This window comes from Mytilus californianus, unplaced genomic scaffold, assembly GCF_021869535.1.
Source record: "Mytilus californianus isolate M0D057914Y unplaced genomic scaffold, xbMytCali1.0.p SCAF_3, whole genome shotgun sequence".
Lineage (NCBI taxonomy): Eukaryota > Metazoa > Mollusca > Bivalvia > Mytilida > Mytilidae > Mytilus > Mytilus californianus.
Genome location: NW_026262679.1, coordinates 5509622 through 5530658, shown reverse-complemented (window position 1 = coordinate 5530658; position 21037 = coordinate 5509622). Strand labels below are relative to the sequence as shown.

General features: G+C 33.6%; 2 protein-coding genes across 3 annotated transcripts in view; one reads left to right on the top strand and one right to left on the bottom strand.

The window, feature by feature from the left end:
* LOC127733351 (SWI/SNF-related matrix-associated actin-dependent regulator of chromatin subfamily A member 5-like) overlaps positions 1 to 3524 on the bottom strand; it is a 42436-nt gene extending 38912 nt beyond the window's left edge. Inside the window, exons 1-5 of the mRNA XM_052242720.1 lie at positions 3521 to 3524; positions 3224 to 3248; positions 2687 to 2781; positions 1358 to 1458; positions 583 to 762 (exon numbers count right to left, since the gene is read on the bottom strand). Of these exons, the coding sequence (XP_052098680.1) occupies positions 583 to 762; positions 1358 to 1458; positions 2687 to 2781; positions 3224 to 3248; positions 3521 to 3524 (405 nt within the window). The remainder of the gene's footprint in view (positions 1 to 582; positions 763 to 1357; positions 1459 to 2686; positions 2782 to 3223; positions 3249 to 3520) is intronic.
* A 5984-nt stretch (positions 3525 to 9508) lies between these two features.
* Positions 9509 to 21037, top strand: part of LOC127733874 (uncharacterized) — a 37728-nt gene continuing 26199 nt past the window's right edge. For both annotated transcript variants that reach the window (XR_007997227.1, XM_052243320.1), the window contains exons 1-2: positions 9509 to 10151; positions 17791 to 17934. Coding sequence is in view for 1 of the 2 variants with exons in the window: in XM_052243320.1 (XP_052099280.1) it covers positions 9535 to 10151; positions 17791 to 17934 (761 nt within the window). In the remaining variant the exon portion in view is untranslated. The remainder of the gene's footprint in view (positions 10152 to 17790; positions 17935 to 21037) is intronic.

Here is a 21037-nt window from a genome sequence, read left to right as displayed (position 1 = left end):
TTTAAAATTCAATACATCTCAACTCATGACAAAACTATTGAAAATATCACCGATTTATTTAAAAGGGGGATGGAGTGACACTGGGCAGAAAAGTTGCCTTACAAGTAACAAGTGACCATCCAAACCCTCAAATATTTATTGCAGTTGTTCTTTCGCATGCAAAACTGGTGGCCTCAACAACACTGGACAGCACATTCATTGAATGGGGACATTCAAAATGTTCACCAAAATATCACTTATTGTAACTGCTTACTTAATTCATTAATATATACAACCCAGTCTAATCAGTCTAACTTCGCCCATTAAACTACTGGAAATGGCTAACTTTCGATTTATAAGTTATCTCTATAAAGCTGTGGAAAAAATTTCAATGAAGACACAATATCTCTATGCCTTATAACATTTTTTTTTTATTATAACAATTTTTTTTTAACAAGAATATGCATCTCTAGGACACCATGCCCTGTTTATGATTTTACTGGACTTTGGCCAAATGGCCATATCTTGTTTTGTTGCCTGATGTAATGCCCACCTCAATCATATTAAACTGCGGTAAAAAAACATAATTTCAAATACATATACCCTTTCTTCTTTGTAACCCTTCAAACAGAAGATTTTCAATGATGGACACCATCTTTTGAATTCAGCTATCCATGTGTCCATAGTTGACTTTGGACAAATGACCAGATGGGGTTCAGGAATATTCATATAGTGCTTCATGTATCCAAGTAAAGATATTGTCTGCAGTGTCTTTCCTAGTCCCTGAAAGAAAATAAACTGTCTACTAATAACACGAACTATGTAAAACATCCACTTTTAAATTGGACATTTGTAATTTATCTATAGTAGCTTTGCAGCTGCAGAAATATTGCAATTTAACAAAACTTCACCTGAAATTGTTTATTTTATCAGAAAAAAGACAAGGGTTAATGTATTATCGAAAAAGATTACTAAATTTTTTTGTTAGTCAGACTACAATGTTATGATATGATGTACAAAATATGTTTGTAGATTTCACAATTCAAGTTGTAATATTGGCTGGATGATTCTGGACTTTAATCAAAATCCAACCGACCCAAGCTACTACTGATTATTTTATTCTTAAGTGAAAAAAAACCTTAACTTTTATTTGACTTGGAGGTATAGTAATACTATATGATAAAACGTTGTCAATGTTCCAAAGAGTTTAGCCTTTATTTCAATATTATTTGCAGTATTTATGAATATCATAAAGTTTATTGACTTGTTATCTTTTAATTTAAGTTTGAGCTAAAGCATTTGGGAACCAACAATTCCCTAATAATATAAAAGTATACACTTTCTCCAACTACCATTCCTATTACAAATAATTTCATACCATTTCATCTGCCAATATGCCGTTTATACCATTTTTATGTAAGGATATCATCCAGTTCAAGCCTCTAAGCTGGTAATCTCTCATTTCTCCACCCTGTATAACTATAAAAGTAAATAATGTAATAATACTTTAACAAATAAGTTCCCACTCAATATAAGTATAAGATGTAAGGAATAACTATCAAAATATTTAATGTTATTTGTGTGAGATTTAGAAACTTGCTTTGTTACCATGTACAGTGTTCTTTTAAGGGCACATTGTATATTTCATACCTTAAGAATTCAATCTCAAAGGCAAAAAAAAACCTAAAAAAAATATAGTGACAAGGGTTTCCTTCTTAACTTTTTTTAGGTCGTGATATTTTCATTTTTTATGATTTTGGAAAATATCGTGTTTTATCAGGTCTGTTGCAGAATTAACAGATATTGCTTTACCTATATACATACATTATATGGAGCTTGTCCTCACAGAACAAAACAAGAATGTGTCTATAGTACACGGATGCCCCACTCGCACTATCATTTTCTATGTTCAGTGGACCGTGAAATTGGGGTCAAACCTCTAATTTGGCATTAAAATTAGAAAGATCATATCATAGGGAACATGTGTACTAAGTTTCAAGTTGATTGGACTTCAACTTCATCAAAAGCAACCTTGACCAAAAACTTTAACCTGAAGCGGGACAGACGGACGAACGGATGCACAGACCGAAAAACATAAATAAATGCCTCTCTACTATCGTATGCAAGTTTTGTTCAAATCCTTTAAAAAAAACTTATGTTATCACCAGACATAGTCAAATGGACAGAGTCAAACAACGGTATAAAATTATAAATTGTTCATTGATGGGTGAATAATAAATGAATGAAAAGTGGACATGAAGTTTGTGAACTTGTACTCAATTCATAAATCAAATTCTATTTAAACAAACTGTCATCACTTGAACAAGGTTTCATAGATTATTATTCGTCCATACAGTATTTTGCATCAAGTTCTTTCTAGCCAACATGGCTGAGATTTATTTTCATAATCTTTTCATTTTCTTGATATATTTATATAAGGGATGGTCAAAGTTTCACATGTTTGCGAAGATTTAAATTCACGCTATTTTTTTCTACTCGCGAAAAATTAGTTGGTTAACGTAGTAGTTACAGAAGATAAGGAGATAGGAATGGTTGAGTTTATCTTTTCCTTTATTTGGGATTTTGCATAAATAAATTCTGATCAAACATCTGGTAGTTCTGTTAATTAAGAATTAATAAATGTAAGATATGATAGAGTAAGATATTTTGAATTTTACATTTGTATTCAACTATGTAGATGACTTACATGATGGTGTTTTTTCGAATCGTAATGGCGTATCACATTCTTCTATATTAATCAGTTCTTTGTCTTCTTCTCTTTCCCCCTCGCAATGGCGGTTTCTAAAATTATACATGTATATCTAGTATTTCAAAGCTATAATGGTAGACTTACCAGTTGCACAAATAATTTACTTAATTTCTATTATAAACATCATGTCATAGACTGATGTTTGTTGATTATCAAAATATGATAAAAGTCATTTAAATTCTTGTACATCACTAAAATTTAATGGACAAAATTCCTAATCCTCATCCTGGAAATAAACCAAGCTTCAACTAAGGAACTAATGTCTAAAATGTTTTAAAATGTTGTAATCATTGTCAAATACATGAATAAAAAAATGTTGCATGCATGATAAATATTAAATTATTATACACAATTAAAATTTGAATTACAAAATCTTTAATATTACAAAAATGTATATCTTTTAGAAATGGCAAGACGAACCTGATTATTATCCATTTACAAATTAAATTTAACGAGAATAAAAAATATTCAAACCTTTCTTTTCCATCTTTTTTCGAATCTTTTTCATTTTAAACAATGGCCTTTGATATCTTCAACTGACATGAAGGCAATTTGCTCTTTCCAGTCTCAATTCCTGTTTGTATGAAATGGGAAAATACCTCAGTCTGTTTAAGAAGGAATTCAAATCTTCTCTTTCTATCTGTTTCCTGTGACATAATAAATCTTGATTTACATGTGAATCCATCTTAAATACATATAGACGACATGTGTAGCCGGCCACATTTTTTGTTTCAAAACATCTGCTATAGCCAAGAAAAACACAAATTTTACTCATTCTAACTAGACATGCTAAAAGTTATGATGAGGCCGCAATTAAAAATATCTTTGTTTCCCCTTACCCTACCCACCATTTTGGAAGTGGGTAGGTAGGTAGGCTTTTTTTTTTTTTTTTTTTAGAGAAAATCCCTGAAATATATCTAACACACAGGAAAACAGAGAAAAACAACAAATTGAACTTTATTGATACTAAAACAACATACTGTATAACGTATTATGCATGACTAGAAGACCTTACAATTTCAGACTAGAAAATGTTTGTAAATATATAAGTCTTTGTGACTTAGAGTAGACCACATATAAATTGAGACACGGTTCTATATTTTTCTTATATTTTTATAAATTCAATTGAAAATATAAAACCCCAACGAGACTGCTACCTAGTAACATTCGATGCAAAAAATATGTACACTTGTTTTTCATTTAAGGAAATACTAGAAGCCACAAACCGTGATCCAAGCGAGTATGGCTATGCCTATTAAGGCTTATTCTAGAAAACTATGAATTTATTTTTAACAATAAACTTTACCATGAAACCTTGGGCGTGCCTATGTGCGGATCAGCATTCGCTGAGTTAGCAGACCTTACAATGTTTGTTAATTCTTGAACACATTTTACAACGCTTTCAACACAGAGACACAAAATGATAATGATAGTTGAAGTTCGCCTACGTATTTTCCTGTAATGAAACAATACTCTTAGACACTGTCATAATTATACAAAGGAGAAAGATTCTTTAACGAAGGAGTAGTATGATACAAGACATTAAAACCAATATCAAACCAACTGAAACATATCAATATCTGCACAGACACAGCTCACACCCAAAAAGTGTTTTCATTGAAAGGATTTATCAAGGGTGAAGTATTGAGGTATCCCAGAAACACAAGCAGCAAAACTGATCTTAAAAAAAACAGTAAGAAGCTCAAACGAGGATATCAAATATCTGAAATCAACGATTTTTTTTTATCAAACACAAAATACAGAAAGGGAAAACTTGCTAACACATCGCCCAGCGAAAAGGGAGCAACCGCTAGTAATGTTAACAAAATTCAACCCATCTATACAGAAACTAAAAATATAATAATAAAACACTGGCATCTTATTTCACAAAACCCTGAATGTGTGACCATATTTAATCATCAGCCCATTATAGCTTATAAAAGACATAAAAACTTACAAGAACTGTTATCAAAGAATTAGCTGGTATAGTCATCTCGACTTTTCACAACACAATATGATACTGAGCTCGAAAAAAATCAACTACTATTTTATCCAAAGACAACTGGTGTATGGTCCAATATAACATACGAAATGAAACAAAATAGCATAAATAGCACGCCAATATACAACTTATTGAGTCGACCACTGATGAAGGCGAACTCAGGGATTTACCACAAACACGGCAGAAACACCGGGCCTAACATTTAAGCTCAAGGGTGAGCTCGGATGCGCAATCGTAACTACTCGGCCATTCTCGCTACGTATTTTGTTATTGGAGGCGTAGCTAGAATGGCAGAGTAGTTACGATTGCTCGGATGCATTTATTTAAAACATTATTCCATTCCAATTTCAGTATCCTTGCATACGTTGTTTACCCTTTGCTGCAAACACACGGGCGACAATGATTTCGCAGAATGTTGAAAATACGGACCACTCAAGGAAACGAAATTAAAAAACGAACTTTTGAGCGAAACGAAAAAAAAAAAAAGAAAAACAACAACGTGATTTTCGAAAAAATTATTTCAGTCGGCGGATTTTTAGTGGGTCGGTCGGGTAAGGGGAAACAAACTTAATTTTAATTTTGGCCTGACCATGTTTTTTACACTAAAGAGTAGCATTATTAAACATGGTTTTTAAACTGACAAGACATCCTCGAGATGATTAATGCAAATTTTGTTGGAATTGGGTGTTTTTGAGCACTACAAAATTTTAAAGGGCTACCTTTTTCCTCTACAAAAAGTGTCACATCTCTTTTTATTTCTAATGCTGCACTGATGAACTATTTAGCCTCTTTCTTTTTTTTCTGCATGATTCTTGCAACTTTTTCAATTGAGTAGAAAAATAGTACAATACAAGTTTGGCCATCCCCAGTATTCATACCTGCCAACTTTTGAAAATCCCGATGGGGGTTTTAGTGCGAGACAATTTCAAAGGTTACAATTTTTTGTGGAGTTTTTAGTGCGCCCTCTTCAGTACTCTAGAAAAAGTGTCACATCTTTTTTTTTATGGTTTACTCAAATTAATTATTGCTAATGTGATCCTATACACAGGAGGAAGATAAATAGAGAGAAGTCAGTGTGTTTCCTTTCAGTGCAATGTCTAGTGCATATGGATTTGATCTAAAGCTTTTACATTTAAGTGATAACAAAATTATTCTCTCCAACAGAAATGTTTTGAAAGTTTCATATTGTTTTAAAATGATTTTACATTGATATTTGCAAACGGCAAATCTTTTAATCAGGACATTATAAGAATTGTATGTCAAGCTTGACTGGCTTCAACTTTCTGGGGTACAATTAAAGAGACAATTCTCGAATTGTTCCTTTTCAATCAAATGTAATGTTTTTATAGCTGTCATCAGCACGGTAAATAAGCAAATCCTAAGTTTTTACTTTTCAATTGTTTACCTTTTCAAAGGAAAAAAGCTGATAAAACTGAAAGTATATTTGACTTCTAATATCGGTCAGAAATACGTGTGAAAACGGGTCATTTCCTGAAATCCCACGTTATTTGAATACCCGTTGGGTATTTAAAAAATCCCCTGTGAAAGGGGCATGGGTGTAACCTGCCGAATACGGGTCAGTTGACAGGTATGGAATTAGTACTAATTCAGTTCTTAGGGGTAATGATATTGCACAATTTGAATTATATTTCAAAGTATTTAAATCAAGCTAATTTTTCTAAATAGAATTACAGGCGACTCTAGATAAACCTGGCTATTACTTATGGCTAACAAGTGTCAAAGCTTAATTGCTATAAAAGCAGCTCAAGGATCTATATGCCAAATACTCATAAGTGTCATATTCATGGGACAAAATAAAAAAAAAAAAAATAATAGCTAGCAAATGTCGATCATCAACAAATTAGCATCCCTATGTCTAACCCACCTAAAATCAAAGTTCTATATGGTGTTCCGATGTTCCATAGCTATCAAACGGAAAACTTTGGAACTGATCAATTTTTGTTAATTTGTTGAAAACATCTAAAATTGGCTACTTTGGCACTGATCGATTTTTGTTAATTTTTTGAAAACATCTAAAATTGGCTAACAAAAAGTCTGATTTATTTGTGGGCAAATTACATTTCAATAATTAATCAATTATCATAGATTATTTGGTGGTCATGGTTTTTTTTTTTTTCTCTTCATGGACTTCAAAACTCAATACTTTTAACCTGGCATTGAAAAAACATTACAACGTTACCCCCTAGATGTCTCTGTAGGTTATCTAGTTTCTGGGTCTCTATCTCATTGACGTAAATCACACATTATATAAATAAAACATAGCGGAGATGGTGATAGAGCAGATTGTTACCCCGAGAAAAAATTGTCAACTGAGGCGAAGCCAAGGTTGACAATGTCTTTTCGAGGGGTAACAATCTGCTCTATCACCCTCTCAGATATGTGTTATTTAATTTATTATACTGAATGTTCTGTTATTACTGTCTATTTATTAGATGTGAAATTCAAAGAAAAAACTATGATATCTTGTACATAACAACCACCTGTATTTAATAAAGCTCACACTTGATCAAGCATCTCTGTGAAGGGTAATAGAGTGTATGTTTGCAATGGGAGAGAGTAAATTATCTCCCTCGTATTCTCCCTTGGATGGATGACAGTAGAAAACAGAATCAAATACCACAAATATTTACTGCTATATAAATGTATGCGGAAAGAAGCACCACAGTACCTACTTCAAAAGTTTCAACTTATATCAGTTAATAATCCTTATGCTTTAAGGGGTGTTACTCAATGTATTTAAATAATTCCTAAGCCAAAAACTGAACTGTTTAAAAAATATTATGCTTATTCTGGATCAGTTTTATGGAACGGACTACCATATGAAATGCGTAAAGTTCAAAACACTTTTTCTTTTAAACAAATTATAAAATGATACTTGAGGCAGTCCCAATATTCAGTCTTGAAATGATTGCAACTATTACTTTTTTTTTTTAAAAATGTATGATTTTGATTTGTATATAATATCTATTTACTACATGCAATCTGTAACTGTTTTATATGTTCTAATGGTACATGTATATTGAACTATCATGACTATACGATTGTGTAAATATGTTGTGTGTTTTTTTTTTTGTTTTTTTTTCTCTTATTATTATTTTTTACTTGTAATGTACATGAGGGCCTCAGGGAAATTAGTAATTGTAACTAACTGTGTTTACCCTCTTTAAGTAAAGAATTTATCATTATTATTATTATTAATATTAACCAATCAAAATCTGGCATTTTGACATGAAGTATAATAAATCCTTTTATCGCTATTTTACGAAATTTTCCTTTGATCTTGCTGACTGATAATTTCCTTTCTCAGCGGAGTCGAGTGATATGAAAAATTATAGCTAGAAACTAAGGGGGCCCGTGGCGTTGTCAATTGACAACGTCGTCATCGGTAAAATAGCGATAAACAGATTATCATTGATCATCTCAACTCGATTGCTTTTCTCACTTTCGCTGTACCGGCTCAAGCGAGAAAATCAATCTCGTTGAGATGATCAACGATAATCTATAATTATTTGTACACCAATAAACAATCATCACAAATACCAGTTACAAACCGGTTTCAAGAATTACACACATTTACAGTGCATCATTCAAAGATTTACTGGGAAATTAAGGGTAAACCCGAATATCTTTTTTTTCTAAGAAGTAACATTTTATTAGTTAAGAAACAAGTACTGCCACATTACATATTTCCAACGGCCTTTAGATCACAAGGTCATGTTTAAAAACTGCCTCAGGTAACCAGATTACTTTTAGGCACTTTTAAGCACTAGGCAGTTCTAGTCTGACCGGATTTTCTGTTTTAACATTAGGTCACAGGTTTCTGGTTTGCCAATCCCCCCTTTTTCCCCCGAAAAAAAAACCAAACCCAATAGCCCTTTAACCATTACTATGGCAAATGCATCACTTTGTGTGTGGTTACTTGATGAAGTTTTATTTGTTAATTTGACCTCTGACATGTTAACTTTCGTGGCTAACAACGCTGCTCTATGAGCATGTTCACTCTGGTTCAGTTTCAGCTGCTGCACATCGTATCTCTCTCCTTCAACATTTGGCGGGAAAAGTTGCTCCTTCTGTATGGACAACCACCGAAATCCACAAATGGTTTTGAGGTACTCGAGATCTCCTCTTAAGGCTATATAATTATGATACGAAAGTTGTATTCATCAAACTACAGTACTGAGGGTCCCAGGCTGGCATCAGAGGCTGATGATTTAGGGGGTGGTCATATGACTTTATTCAACACTATAAGATAAGATAGATAAGATATTTTATTTCCAATTATGGGCCCCAAAGGGCATAAACATTACAACATCAATAATTTTTTCATAATACAATACAAACAATGAGATAAAAAATAAAAAAAGTTAAACGAGAACTATTTAAGTTCTTAAAGAATACGTAGATAAAGAATCTATAGTATGTTGTTTTTTTTAATACTAATGCATTTTATTGCAAGTGTGGTTGATATAGATAACAAACAAGCAGCCCAAAAAGAAAAAAAGAAAAATAGATATCCACATATGTATAGTACACAAAAAGTTGGATCAATTAAATATATAATAATTAGCCAAAAAGAAAGTAGAAATTAAACATGTCCATGACTCATCCTGTGTCAGCAGCAAATAGGAAAGCATTATGGTTTCCTAAAGGCAGCTGACACCAGGGGGCGATACCTTATGGGCCATAGGCATGTAAAATGTGTGTAAATGTCTCTTTTATGTACAGTTCTCCAGACAGTGGAGGTAAGATACAGAAAAACAATATGGCGTCCAAACAGGACCCCACGAGCACAACTGATCCAATAAACAAGAGTTACCTTGGGAAACGGAGGCATTCTGACTCAGAGGAAAGACTTACAGGAGAATCATCGGACAACAATTCTCCTCCACGTTTGTTTACAGTGAACAGGACGTCGAGTGAGAGTTCTGAGATTCAGTCTCAGACTTCATCAAACGCGAGACCCATCAACCATATTCCAAAGGAGACAAGAGACTGGACAGAAGAAACTATTTTCAATAATCTGCAAATTAAAGACATGCTAAGCCCATCTCCCGTCGATGTTTTCAATACGGGATATGTTGACTCTTTCTTGAAAAACCATGTAAAAATTAGAGATTACATGTTAAAGGCCAACAACCAGGTCCAGGACCAAAAGCACAGATCAAAGTACGACTGCTATGCATTTGCACTTAACGAGGCATTTGATGTAGACTGCAGTGTTCTTAGTGATTTAACAATTTCTAAAGCATTGCAGTTAACTGAAGAGTTCAAAAAACCATTTCAGGAATCATGTTTTGCCAAGTGGCTGTTTGAATACAATCTAAATTTCATACAATTGGAAAAAGACAAAATTAAGGACATGAGAAATATCTGCCAAAAGTAAGTGTTAGGGTAGTTTTAAGTATAGCAGTCCCGGAAGTTTCAACATCGGTGCTTTACTGAAGATGACATTATGTTGCTAAGCAACATAATGCGGCTAAGTAAATAATGAATACAAGTAAACAATGTCAATGTGTAAAAGACTTACCTTCAACATTGAAAATCATAGGTTGGTAATGTCTTATAATACGGTTAATTTTGGTTTTTACTGATTTCCTTTGGCTCTTTTTCAACCAAGTTTTATTTCGGATTGGTGGTCGGGCAGGGAAGGCGGGTGGCTGCCAAATCGTGTCCGGGTTGTAACTTTTTTGTCTTAAGACCTAGGTCTTAGATCTTTAATATGTAGGTCACCTTAAGACGATGTGTCGCGTAGCAAGCATGTTGACATTGACCTTGTTCCTTCATCTTCGTGTCCGGCGTGTAACTTTTTTGTCCTTAGATCTTTGTTGTGTAGGTAGGTTACCTCAAGACAACCTGTCGCGAACCAAGGATGTTTACCTTGACCCTTCACCACAAAGGTCTTAAGACCTAGGCCTCCCATCTTTGATATGTAGGTAGGTTACATTAAGACGATGTTTCACGTACAAAGAATGTTGACCTTGACCTCAAGGTCAATGAATGGGTCAGTTTAGTAACGTTTTTGTCTTAAGACCGAGGCCTCTGATATTTGGTATGTAGGTAGGTTACTTCAAGACAATGTGTCGGGTACCATGGATGTTGACCTTGACCCTTGACCTCAAGGTCAATAGATAGGTTTTTTTATTAACTTTTTAGTCCTAAGACCTAGGCCTCTGACATTTGGTGTGTAGGTAGGTTATTTCAAGACGATGTGTCAGGTACCAAGAATTTTGACCTTGACCTTTGATGTAATGGTCAATAAATAGGTCATTTTTGTAACTTTTTTGTCTTAAGACCTAGGCCCCTGAGATTTGGTGTGTAGGTAGGTTAGTTCAAGACGATGTGTTTGGGTCTAAAGATGTTGACCTTGAACCTGTACCTCAAGGTCATTTTATTAACCCTTTTGACTTAAGACCTAGGCATCTGATATTTGGTGGATAGGCATGCGCGTAGCTACGTTTACGTCAAAACGCCCGGGCGTACACATAAATTTTGAAGAAAAAAATATGTGAACCCAAATAAATTATAAGAACTGATTAAAAAAGCAACGAGCCTTGTATTTTTTCTTCAATGACTTGTAATTGGAGATAAACGACAAAGTGACGAAATATACTTTTTAATCAAATGGTATCATATGATTTATTAGGTACTTTTAGGTCATATACATGTAGCTCTGTAACTGTTTCGGTTCTTATACATCCTCGGCTTTAAAATATTCGGCTTTGAGCGTTCCTGGTGAAGGTAAATCCAGAAAAGCGCTTCAAACTCATGAAATTAATAATTGTTGTTTTCATATTTTATATTATATATTTTTTTCATTTTCTGTCAAAGTCTCAATCTACTGTGAATTCTACTCAGTTTACTATTGTTTAAAGCAATTCATTATCTGGTCAGATACGATGTGGCTTGCATTTTTATGTTACAGTTCAATATTTATTTTTACGTTACACCTGCCCATCTATGAAAATTAATTAGAAGATATGTCCATTAACAACATTTGAGTGTAAAAAGGTGAGTAAACTAGATCTATAAGGTCAAAAAAATTAATAGAACGACAACATTGAAATGGAGACTTGCTTTTTGACTATCTCTATATAAAGTTTTGATTTTTTGTCGATTGATTGTTTACCCCACATCTCCTTTTAAACCAATCTAATTAAAATATATAGTTCTGATTTCGTTATACTCATAAGATACGAGCATACGAGTAAATACAGATATAAATTTTAGATTGCTTCTAAACATATTTTTAAGCAACTGTTTTGGGCATTTTTTCTCTTAAATACATTACCATTATATTCCAAATCAGTACATTTAACTGTAAAAAACACTTTAGACTCTAAAAGAGACGCGAAAGGGATATTCAAAGTCATCAGTTGAAAACAAACTGACAATACCATGTCAAAAAACGAAAAACTATGAAAAGACAAACAACAGTATACAAAACACAACATAGAAACAAGACTTAACAACACGGACCCCACCAAATCCTGGGGGTGATCTCAGGTGCTTCGGAAGGGTAAGCAAATTCTACTCCACGTGTGCAAACCCAGTGATTAGTCTAATTCGGTAGATCACATTAGAGGAAAAGAGGACGGGATTGTGGTAATATCAACAATTGGAACATATCCGTCGTCATTAACCTACTCGTTATGTCGAACGTAAAATTTTCGAAGGGATGATTTCAACTTCACCACTTGGAACTCTTGTGCCTAGTTCACACGTACATTTAATTCGAATTGAATTCGAATCGAATGCGAATCGAATTCGCTATTCGCGTTCACACACTCTTACTTTTTAATTCGAATTGATTCGAATTGGCTAATTCGCATTAGCCAATTCGCGTTAGAAATCCGTTAACGTCGTTCGGACAGTAAAGCAAATTTGACGCGTATTGCAATTCGAATTAGAATTAACGTCCAAATGCGAATTAAACTAATTCGAATTAGTTAATGCGAATCGAATTCGAATTACGTGTGAACGCAGCATTAGTTCAGTAGCTTCCTTGTAAGCATCCACTATCTATCAAGGAAAAAGTTAAATCACAAAAATACTGAACTCCGAGGAAAATTCAAAACGGAAAGTCCCTAATCAACTGGCAAAATCAAAAGCACAAACACATCAAACGAATAGACAACAACTGTCATATTCCTGACTTGGTACAGGCATTTTCTTATGTAGAAAATGGTGGATTGAACCTGGTTTTATAGCGCCAAACCTCTCACTTGTACGACAGTCGCATCAAATTCCATTATATTGACAACGATGCGTGAACAAAATGTCACAAATAGGGGTACAACAACAACACGAACCCCACCAAAAACTGGGGTTGATTTCAGGTGCTCCGGAAGGGCAAGCAGGTCCTGCTCCAAAAGTGGCACCCGTCGTTTTCATGTTATTACAAAGCCGGTAAATAGTGTAATTCGGTAGGTCACATTCGTGAAAAGGGAACGGGATTGTAGTTACGACATAAGGAACATATCCGATATCATCTGTATAACGGATATTCCATAACGGTCAACTAACTCGTGATTGCGTTCGTAAAATTTACGAAGTGATGATTTCAACTTCACCACTTGAAATGATGATAGGAAATGCAAGCTCTGGAATATCTTATCAACTGGCATGTATATACTCCATATGCAGGTGCTGCTGGAATGTTGCTACATAGAAAAGAAAAGTTTACAATTGGAGGCTGAAATCATCTCCTTTGTCGTAAAGTTTTGTTCTTAACCGACCAAGTATGTTGCTATTGATGAGTTTTTAATGACAGATATTGGTATCTCTTTCTCAATAACGCGTGAACATCCGGGGGGTTTCGTCCCCAACCAGGAGGTCGGGGTTCGGGCGTACACTTAAAAATGGCCTAGCTACGCCACTGATAGGTAGATTACTTTAAGTAGATGTGTCGGGTACCAAAGGATGTTGACCTTGACCCTTGATCTCGAAGTCAATAAATAGGTCATTTTTTGTAGCTTTATTGTCTTATGACCTTTGCCTCAGATATTTGGTGTGTAGGTAGGTTACCTCAAAGTGATATGTCAAGTACCAAGGATGTTGACCATGACCATCGACCTCAATAATACATTAACATTTGATTTAGAAATTCATTTGGGAGGTTAATAGAAAGGAAACCCTGTTTGCTGTCACCTTGACAGCTCTCTTGTCTTTCATTTGATCTGACATATTGTTTTTCTTATTTTTGTCCACATCATACACTTGTTTGATTAATGATATCATATGAATTTTTAAAATTTCTCTTCACTGTCATTCATGTACAGTTTTCTGACACAATATTGTGCAAAGTAACTGTCGTATAAACTTTTCACAGTGCCACAAGTTGGAAGAGATCTTTTTAATGGCCTCCAGGTAGATTCACTGGTTTTTGTATTTGCACCAGTTTCAGGGTCCACAAAATTAACGGAGTGATTAACGTTCAAATGTTTGTAACCTTCCTCCTCTAGTCTATCATAAGCTTTTCAGCAGTCGCTAATAATTGTCGTGCCTGGTTAAATATGCTCTTTTATTATTTTTACTAATGTTTCAGCTTTCATGTCATCGACAGTTCAAAAAAACACCTTTTGGAATCTTGTTCTATGCCCCCATTATACCCAAACACTATCAACCTTTCTTCCTTTGTGAAATTTTCGCTTCCATAAATTACTCTCGTCAATTTCCACAATTATGCCTTTCCCTCCAATTACTTCTTTTTCATTTTTTAGCAAATATTCAGTACAAACTTCTCGAGCATAATTATACCAATCAACAATAGTAGGTGCAGAAATTCTAAGTTCATGGACAACAAAATCCTGATTGCATTTATATACCTCAAAATAAGTTATAAAAATTATTTCTTCCATTGAAGGTCAATTTGTGATTTTCAAACCAGGAACTGTTCATGCTGTTTCTTAAAGATATTTTTTTATTGCATTTTTTGTTGGAACATCTCGATACATACCCGTCACTTTTGATACAAATCTTTCAGTTTTAAAGGCATGGGATTTACGGATTTTATTTTGTTTATATCAAATTTCTTTATATTTAAACTGCACGTTGCTACTGAATATTCATTATGACGTCATGTACAATGTACAAAGGTCTTCCGAATAAAGGTGTTGACAACAAATATGGATTCATAAATTTTTTACAGGGCACTGAAATCATGATCATTTAATTAATAGATTTTATTTCAAAAACTGTTTTAAAAAACATAATTTTTTTTAACACAATTTTGCACGGAGAATCTGATTTTTGGGTTATTTTTCCATTTTATTGCTTAATTTCCGATTTCAACTTTTTTCAGCGAAATTCTCTATATAGACTACAATGTACATTGCATATTATTTGGCACGTTTTTTAATGGACCGCTATACTTAAAGTGCTCCAAGTGTTATTTATATCATCTCCATTGTAGCCAAAAAAGTCTTCAACAGGCTAAGGATGATCTTCATTAATGGGTATTATACCCCAAAACTGGTATCAGTTAACAATGATAAAAAAAATAATTTTTTATTTCAGAATATATTTTGTCATGGCGCAAACATTGATGTTAACAGCAACATAAATTTCCCTTTTAAGACCATACAGTAACTGAAAAGTGAACTTGATGAAAAATAATAGCCTCCAAAATTTGATTTTAAGAAGGCCAGTAACTTTTAACCAGTGGGTATTTCATTTATGATTCTTTTAAACAAAAAAATGCTTTTATGATGTACATGTTTGTTTGCGCCATGACATGAAATATCGGTGAAATACAATGAAATATAGGTGTTTTACCCTCTGTATGTACAAACTTTTGTTAACTACATGAAGGTCTTTCCACCCTCTAAATAGGAAATTATATGGTTCTTATTACTCTAATAAAAAAGTTATTAAAAATAAGTATTTTTTATAGAAATAAGAAAGATAAACTCTACTTCTGGTTTAAATAGATCGATTCTTATGCAGTGTTGAAGAAATCTGTGTGCAGATTCTAAAAATATATAGTTGCTAGGTACTTTTCATTATAATAAGGGAGATAATTAGGTACTTCCAGTTCATAAGCACCATTGTATGTTTCATCCTTAAGCTTAATTTATGCTGATTCTATAAATATATGGTTGTTATGTAGTTTTTCTTTAAATAAGGGAGATAATTAGCTACTTCTGGTTTCTTTGAATTCACTCCTGCTGGCAAGTGAGAGCCCTTTTCACACTGATTCTAAATATATATGGTTAAGGGTACTTTTTACATGAAATTAATGCTAAAAATGACAACTTCCTGTTTACCAAAGGGCACTTCCAGTTGATTTTTTCAAGGTCAATTATAAATAAACATTATGCAAGAGACCCCATGTCTTTATCGTGTATAATAATGAAGTTATATACATTTAATCAATAATTTTATCTTTTCAGGGGCAATAACTCCTACAAATGTTGAAATACACTCATCAAACTGTACTTTATAACTTCCCCTTTATTTCCCAAACATTTTCCTCTATTACATTCCTTGTCTCTTAATAACACTTTAAGAGAAAAAGCAAAGGTAAAAAACTAGAAAGTTGATTTGACCTATGACCTTGACCTCACATGAAAGGTAATTACTCATGGATTACAAATCAGAAAACCTTGCGTCTCTATTATGTATGGTTTACAAGATATAACAATTTGAAAATTGCCAGGGGCAATAACTCCTATAATGGATGCTTTTTTCTTTATAGAACAAAATTGCATCTTGAGGAGACAAAAAAGTTTCCCATTACAATTCAACAGAAATTATTTACGGATTAAAAGTTTTAGTGATAACAAGGGTAACCTTAACAGGTGAAAAGTGACCTTGGCCTTTGACCTTGATCTCATTTTTATACGACCGCAAAATTTTTATTTTATTTTATATTGGTATCACGTTGTCGTCGTAAGAGTCGTCTGAAGACATTTTGTTTCCGGACAATAACTTTGGTAAATGTAAATAGAAATCTATGAAATTTAAACACAAGGTTTTTAACCACAAAAGGAAGGTTGGGATTGAATTTGGGGATTATAGTCCTAACAGTTTAGGAATTAGGGGCCAAAAAGGGGCCCAATTAAGCATTTTTCCAGCTTCCAGACAATAACTTGTGGAACGGTGTATGGATCTCTCTGAAATTATACCACAAGTTTTCATACCACAAAGGGATGGTTAGGATAGGCTTTGGGGGGTTATGGTTCAAACCGTTTATGAATTAGGGGCAAAAAAGGGTTTCCTGGTTAATGGACAATTAAAAAAAAGTACAATATTATGTTTGGATTACCTCCCTTACACTGCTTTAAATTATGTATAAAGAAATGTTGTATTGTCTTGAGGTGATTTTAAGACTTTTATGATGTATATAAATGGGTAAATTATGGTTGCAAACTCTATTGGAAATTTGAATTGAGATTATGACCATATCTTGAGGGAAAGAATTTTTTGGGGGGAAAAGGGGGGGGGGGGGAGGGTAAAAAAGAAATTGTGAGGGAGGGACATTTTTTTTGGGGGGGGGGGGGGGGGGGGGGTCAATTCACAACAGCATAGTGTATTGCACAAAAGTATAATATAAATTCAAATCATATAACCAATTCTAAGTTCTTTGACTTCAGTTATTCTGTGTCAGAAACCTATTATGTGTCAAACATTCAATTTCAATCCAAATTCAGACCTGTATCAAGCGCGAATATTGTGTCCATTTTTGGCCCAACTGTTCAGGGTTGGACCTCTGCGGTCGTATCCAGCTGCGCTCGTGAAGCAATTTATTTATAGAATCTTTACACATGTTATATGTAAATACAATTGTACATATACATTTTGTAGGTGGCCTTGTGATGTTTATTTCCTGTTTTTGGTGGAGTTCCTGGCTCTTAATTTGACATACACTATTCCCTATTTCCATTCTTTATTATACATTGTTATATGTACAAAAATATACATTTACTGTGTCCAGGTATTGCTGTCTGACAGTCTGAATTTGCAGGTACAAAACTGTACATTGTATTAGCACATTCTTTTTTTTTTTGTTTTTATGAAGCATATATCCAAGATTACAGCAATTTTGTGGTCAGCTTCTATTTATGGTGGAGCGTACACATAGGCAGAATTCAGATAACCTGACACAGGCTATGTATCAAGAATTATTTGTGACCTTTTTGAGAATATTTGGTGTTACTGTTTTGTAAGTATATACAATGTACATGTTTATTTATATTCTTTTATTACTGCAATAATGATATCAACATACTAAAAACCCTACTTGGATGGATTTTGGTGCCAGTGGTTTAATTATATAGTATTCATTGTGTTTTTCTGTCCGTTTGTCCGACCTTTGTATCCACTACTCCTTCTAAACTACAGAATGAAATTTGATGAAACTTTCAGAGAATCTTCATCCCATGATAGCATCATGCACCTCCTATTTTAGAATTTGATTAGACCAATTTTTGGGATTTCCCATAGCAAAACATGGACTTTGACTTTCATTGTGGTAGGGGGTACCATGATGCCATCTGCAACTCCTCCTAAACCACTGAATGGCATTTGATGAAGCTTTCAGAGGATCTTTATTACATGATGTCATATAGTGCACCTTCTATTTTAGATTTTGATCTGATGAATATGTGGGGTTTCCCATACCTAAACATGGAGGATATTCATTGTGATAGAGGGTACCATGATGCCATCCGCAACTCCTCCTAAACCACTGAATGGAATTTGATGAAACTTTCAGAGGATCTTTATTACATGATGCCATAGTGCATTTTATTTTTAGATTTTGATTTGAACATTTGGGGTTTCCAATACCAAAACATGGACTTTTCCATTCATTTTGATGGGGGGTACCAATATCCCACCAGCAACTCCTCGTAAACCACTGAATGGAATTCAATAAGAAATATATACATAAATATGTTAATGAAATAATAATATAGTGACATTATGCTTTGCATAGTGTTATACACGTATACATGCATGTGAATAAAAAGAAACACAACAAAGTTTGGCAAACCAACTAAGGGCATAGCTCTTGCTGGCGATGTTACATGTTCAGCAGTCTATTGTATTACGCCAAAGACTTCACGATGTGTATGTAGCAGAGATGCTGAAATGAAGTTATGTCACATCTGCTTTAAATTGTTTGAGGTTCTTTACTTAGCATTATGCGAAACAGCGTTTCATCATCGTATTCACTTAATTCCACACACAACTGTAACGGAAAATTTTCTATTAACATATCCCACCATATATTACGGTTGTCTGCTGTGGCTGTAAAGTTAGAAGAGACATCTGAAAATTGTCTAAGACATAGTTGACAGTCAAAAACTTCATTTTACGCCACAGTTGAAATAAGTTTAGCTATAATATTGCGGTCCTAAGTTCTGCTAATGTTTTTAGAAATGTCAAAATTTTTACTTTTGATATATTGTTGTAAATATCTTTAAAGCGATTAAAGTCTTTTACAAGATTTAATTCTTGCTATCCAGTTGTTATACGACCGCAAAAATTTTTGCGGTCGTATATTGGTATGACGTTGGCATCGTCGTCGTCCGAAGACATTTGGTTTTCGCACTATAACTTTAGTATTAGTTAATAGAAATCTATGAAATTTAAACACAAGGTTTATGACCACAAAAGGAAGGTTGGGATTGATTTTGGGAGTTTTGGTCCCAACAGTTTAAGAATTAGGGGCCAAAAAAGGGCCCAATAAGCATTTTTCTTGGTTTTCGCACAAAAACTCTAGTATAAGTAAATAGAAATCTATGAAATTTTAACACAAGGTTTATGACCACAAAAGGAAGGTTGGAATTGATTTTGGGAGTTTTGGTCCCAACAGTTTAGGAATTAGGGGCTAAAAAAGGGCCCAAATAAGCATTTTTCTTGGTTTTTGCACAATAACTTTAGTATAAGTAAATAGAAATCTATGAAATTTAAACACAAGGTTTATGACCACAAAAGGAAAGTTGGGATTGATTTTGGGAGTTTTTTTCCCAACAGTTTAGGAATTAGGGGCCAAAAGGGTCCAAAATTAAACTTTGTTTGATTTCATCAAAAATTGAACTATTGCCTATTGGGGTTCTTTGATATGCCAAATCTAACCGTGTATTTAGATTCTTAATTTTTGGTCCCGTTTTCAAATTGGTCTACATTAAGGTTCAAAGGGTCCAAAATTAAACTTAGTTTGATTTAAACAAAAATTGAATTCTTGGGGTTCTTTGATATGCTGAATCTAAACATGTACTTAGTTTTTAAGCAGTTAAGCTGCTTTATGCGAGCACCCTAGATTTGTGTTCTACCCAATAAATGCTGAAATATGTGCCATTGTTATTATCTGGCTGGCTATTATGTTATTTATAACTAATTGAACACTTTTTTCATACTTTTAATTCTGGAATACAAACAAAATGACCAGAAAAACCTTAAATGATCGTCGAACCACCCAAAAGTTTTGAAGTTGCACATAGGAAGTAGTGCTCAATAGAAATCCTTATGTAGTTTATTTTCCCCTGTGCTTTTGGCCAAGATGTCAAAGAACAATTGCATGAATTATTTCATCGCCGAAAATCTCTAATTACAAGTCGTTTACAGTTGCCAAATGGCACAAAGCGCAGGAATATTGTATAACGGCTGTGACTAAAAATTATATGACACGGAGTTGAAGTCTCAGTTGGCGGTAATTTTAACTTCGTCGACAAAACGTAAATCAAGGACGTTTTAAATTTGGTGATTTCTGATAATAATCATTTTGTTCAACCGCTAGCTGTATACCGAAAATCGCCAACATGTTATGTGTAAATCCGAGTAAATCGTATCTGACTGACAAAAACAACATTGAAAAACAATGGATGCCATAAACCGGAAATGAAGACAATTATAATACCGGACCTAATTCCGGGGGCGGATAAGGGTAATTCCGGGTTTGCCGATCAAATACAATAAAAATATAATAATTCCAGGCATGAGACAAAATACATCTATCATGATGAAATATAAACTCTAGAATTGAAAACCAAAGATATATTGAAAAGAAAGAAAAAGCAGGAAATATTTTATACAGAAACTCAAAATTACTTTTAGTTCACAAATTTTCATGTCAAAAACCAATAAAATGTGACAGTATTTTCCTTATCATTAATAAATATTGATATTACATGTAGATGTTTTTATTGTTTAAACATATTACTACAATTCCATGAGGTAATTTCTTCTCAATTTTGAAGGGCCTATAAAATCTGGAAGTTTCTTACTTTATTTTCACAGAGGAACTAGCTAATATAATATAT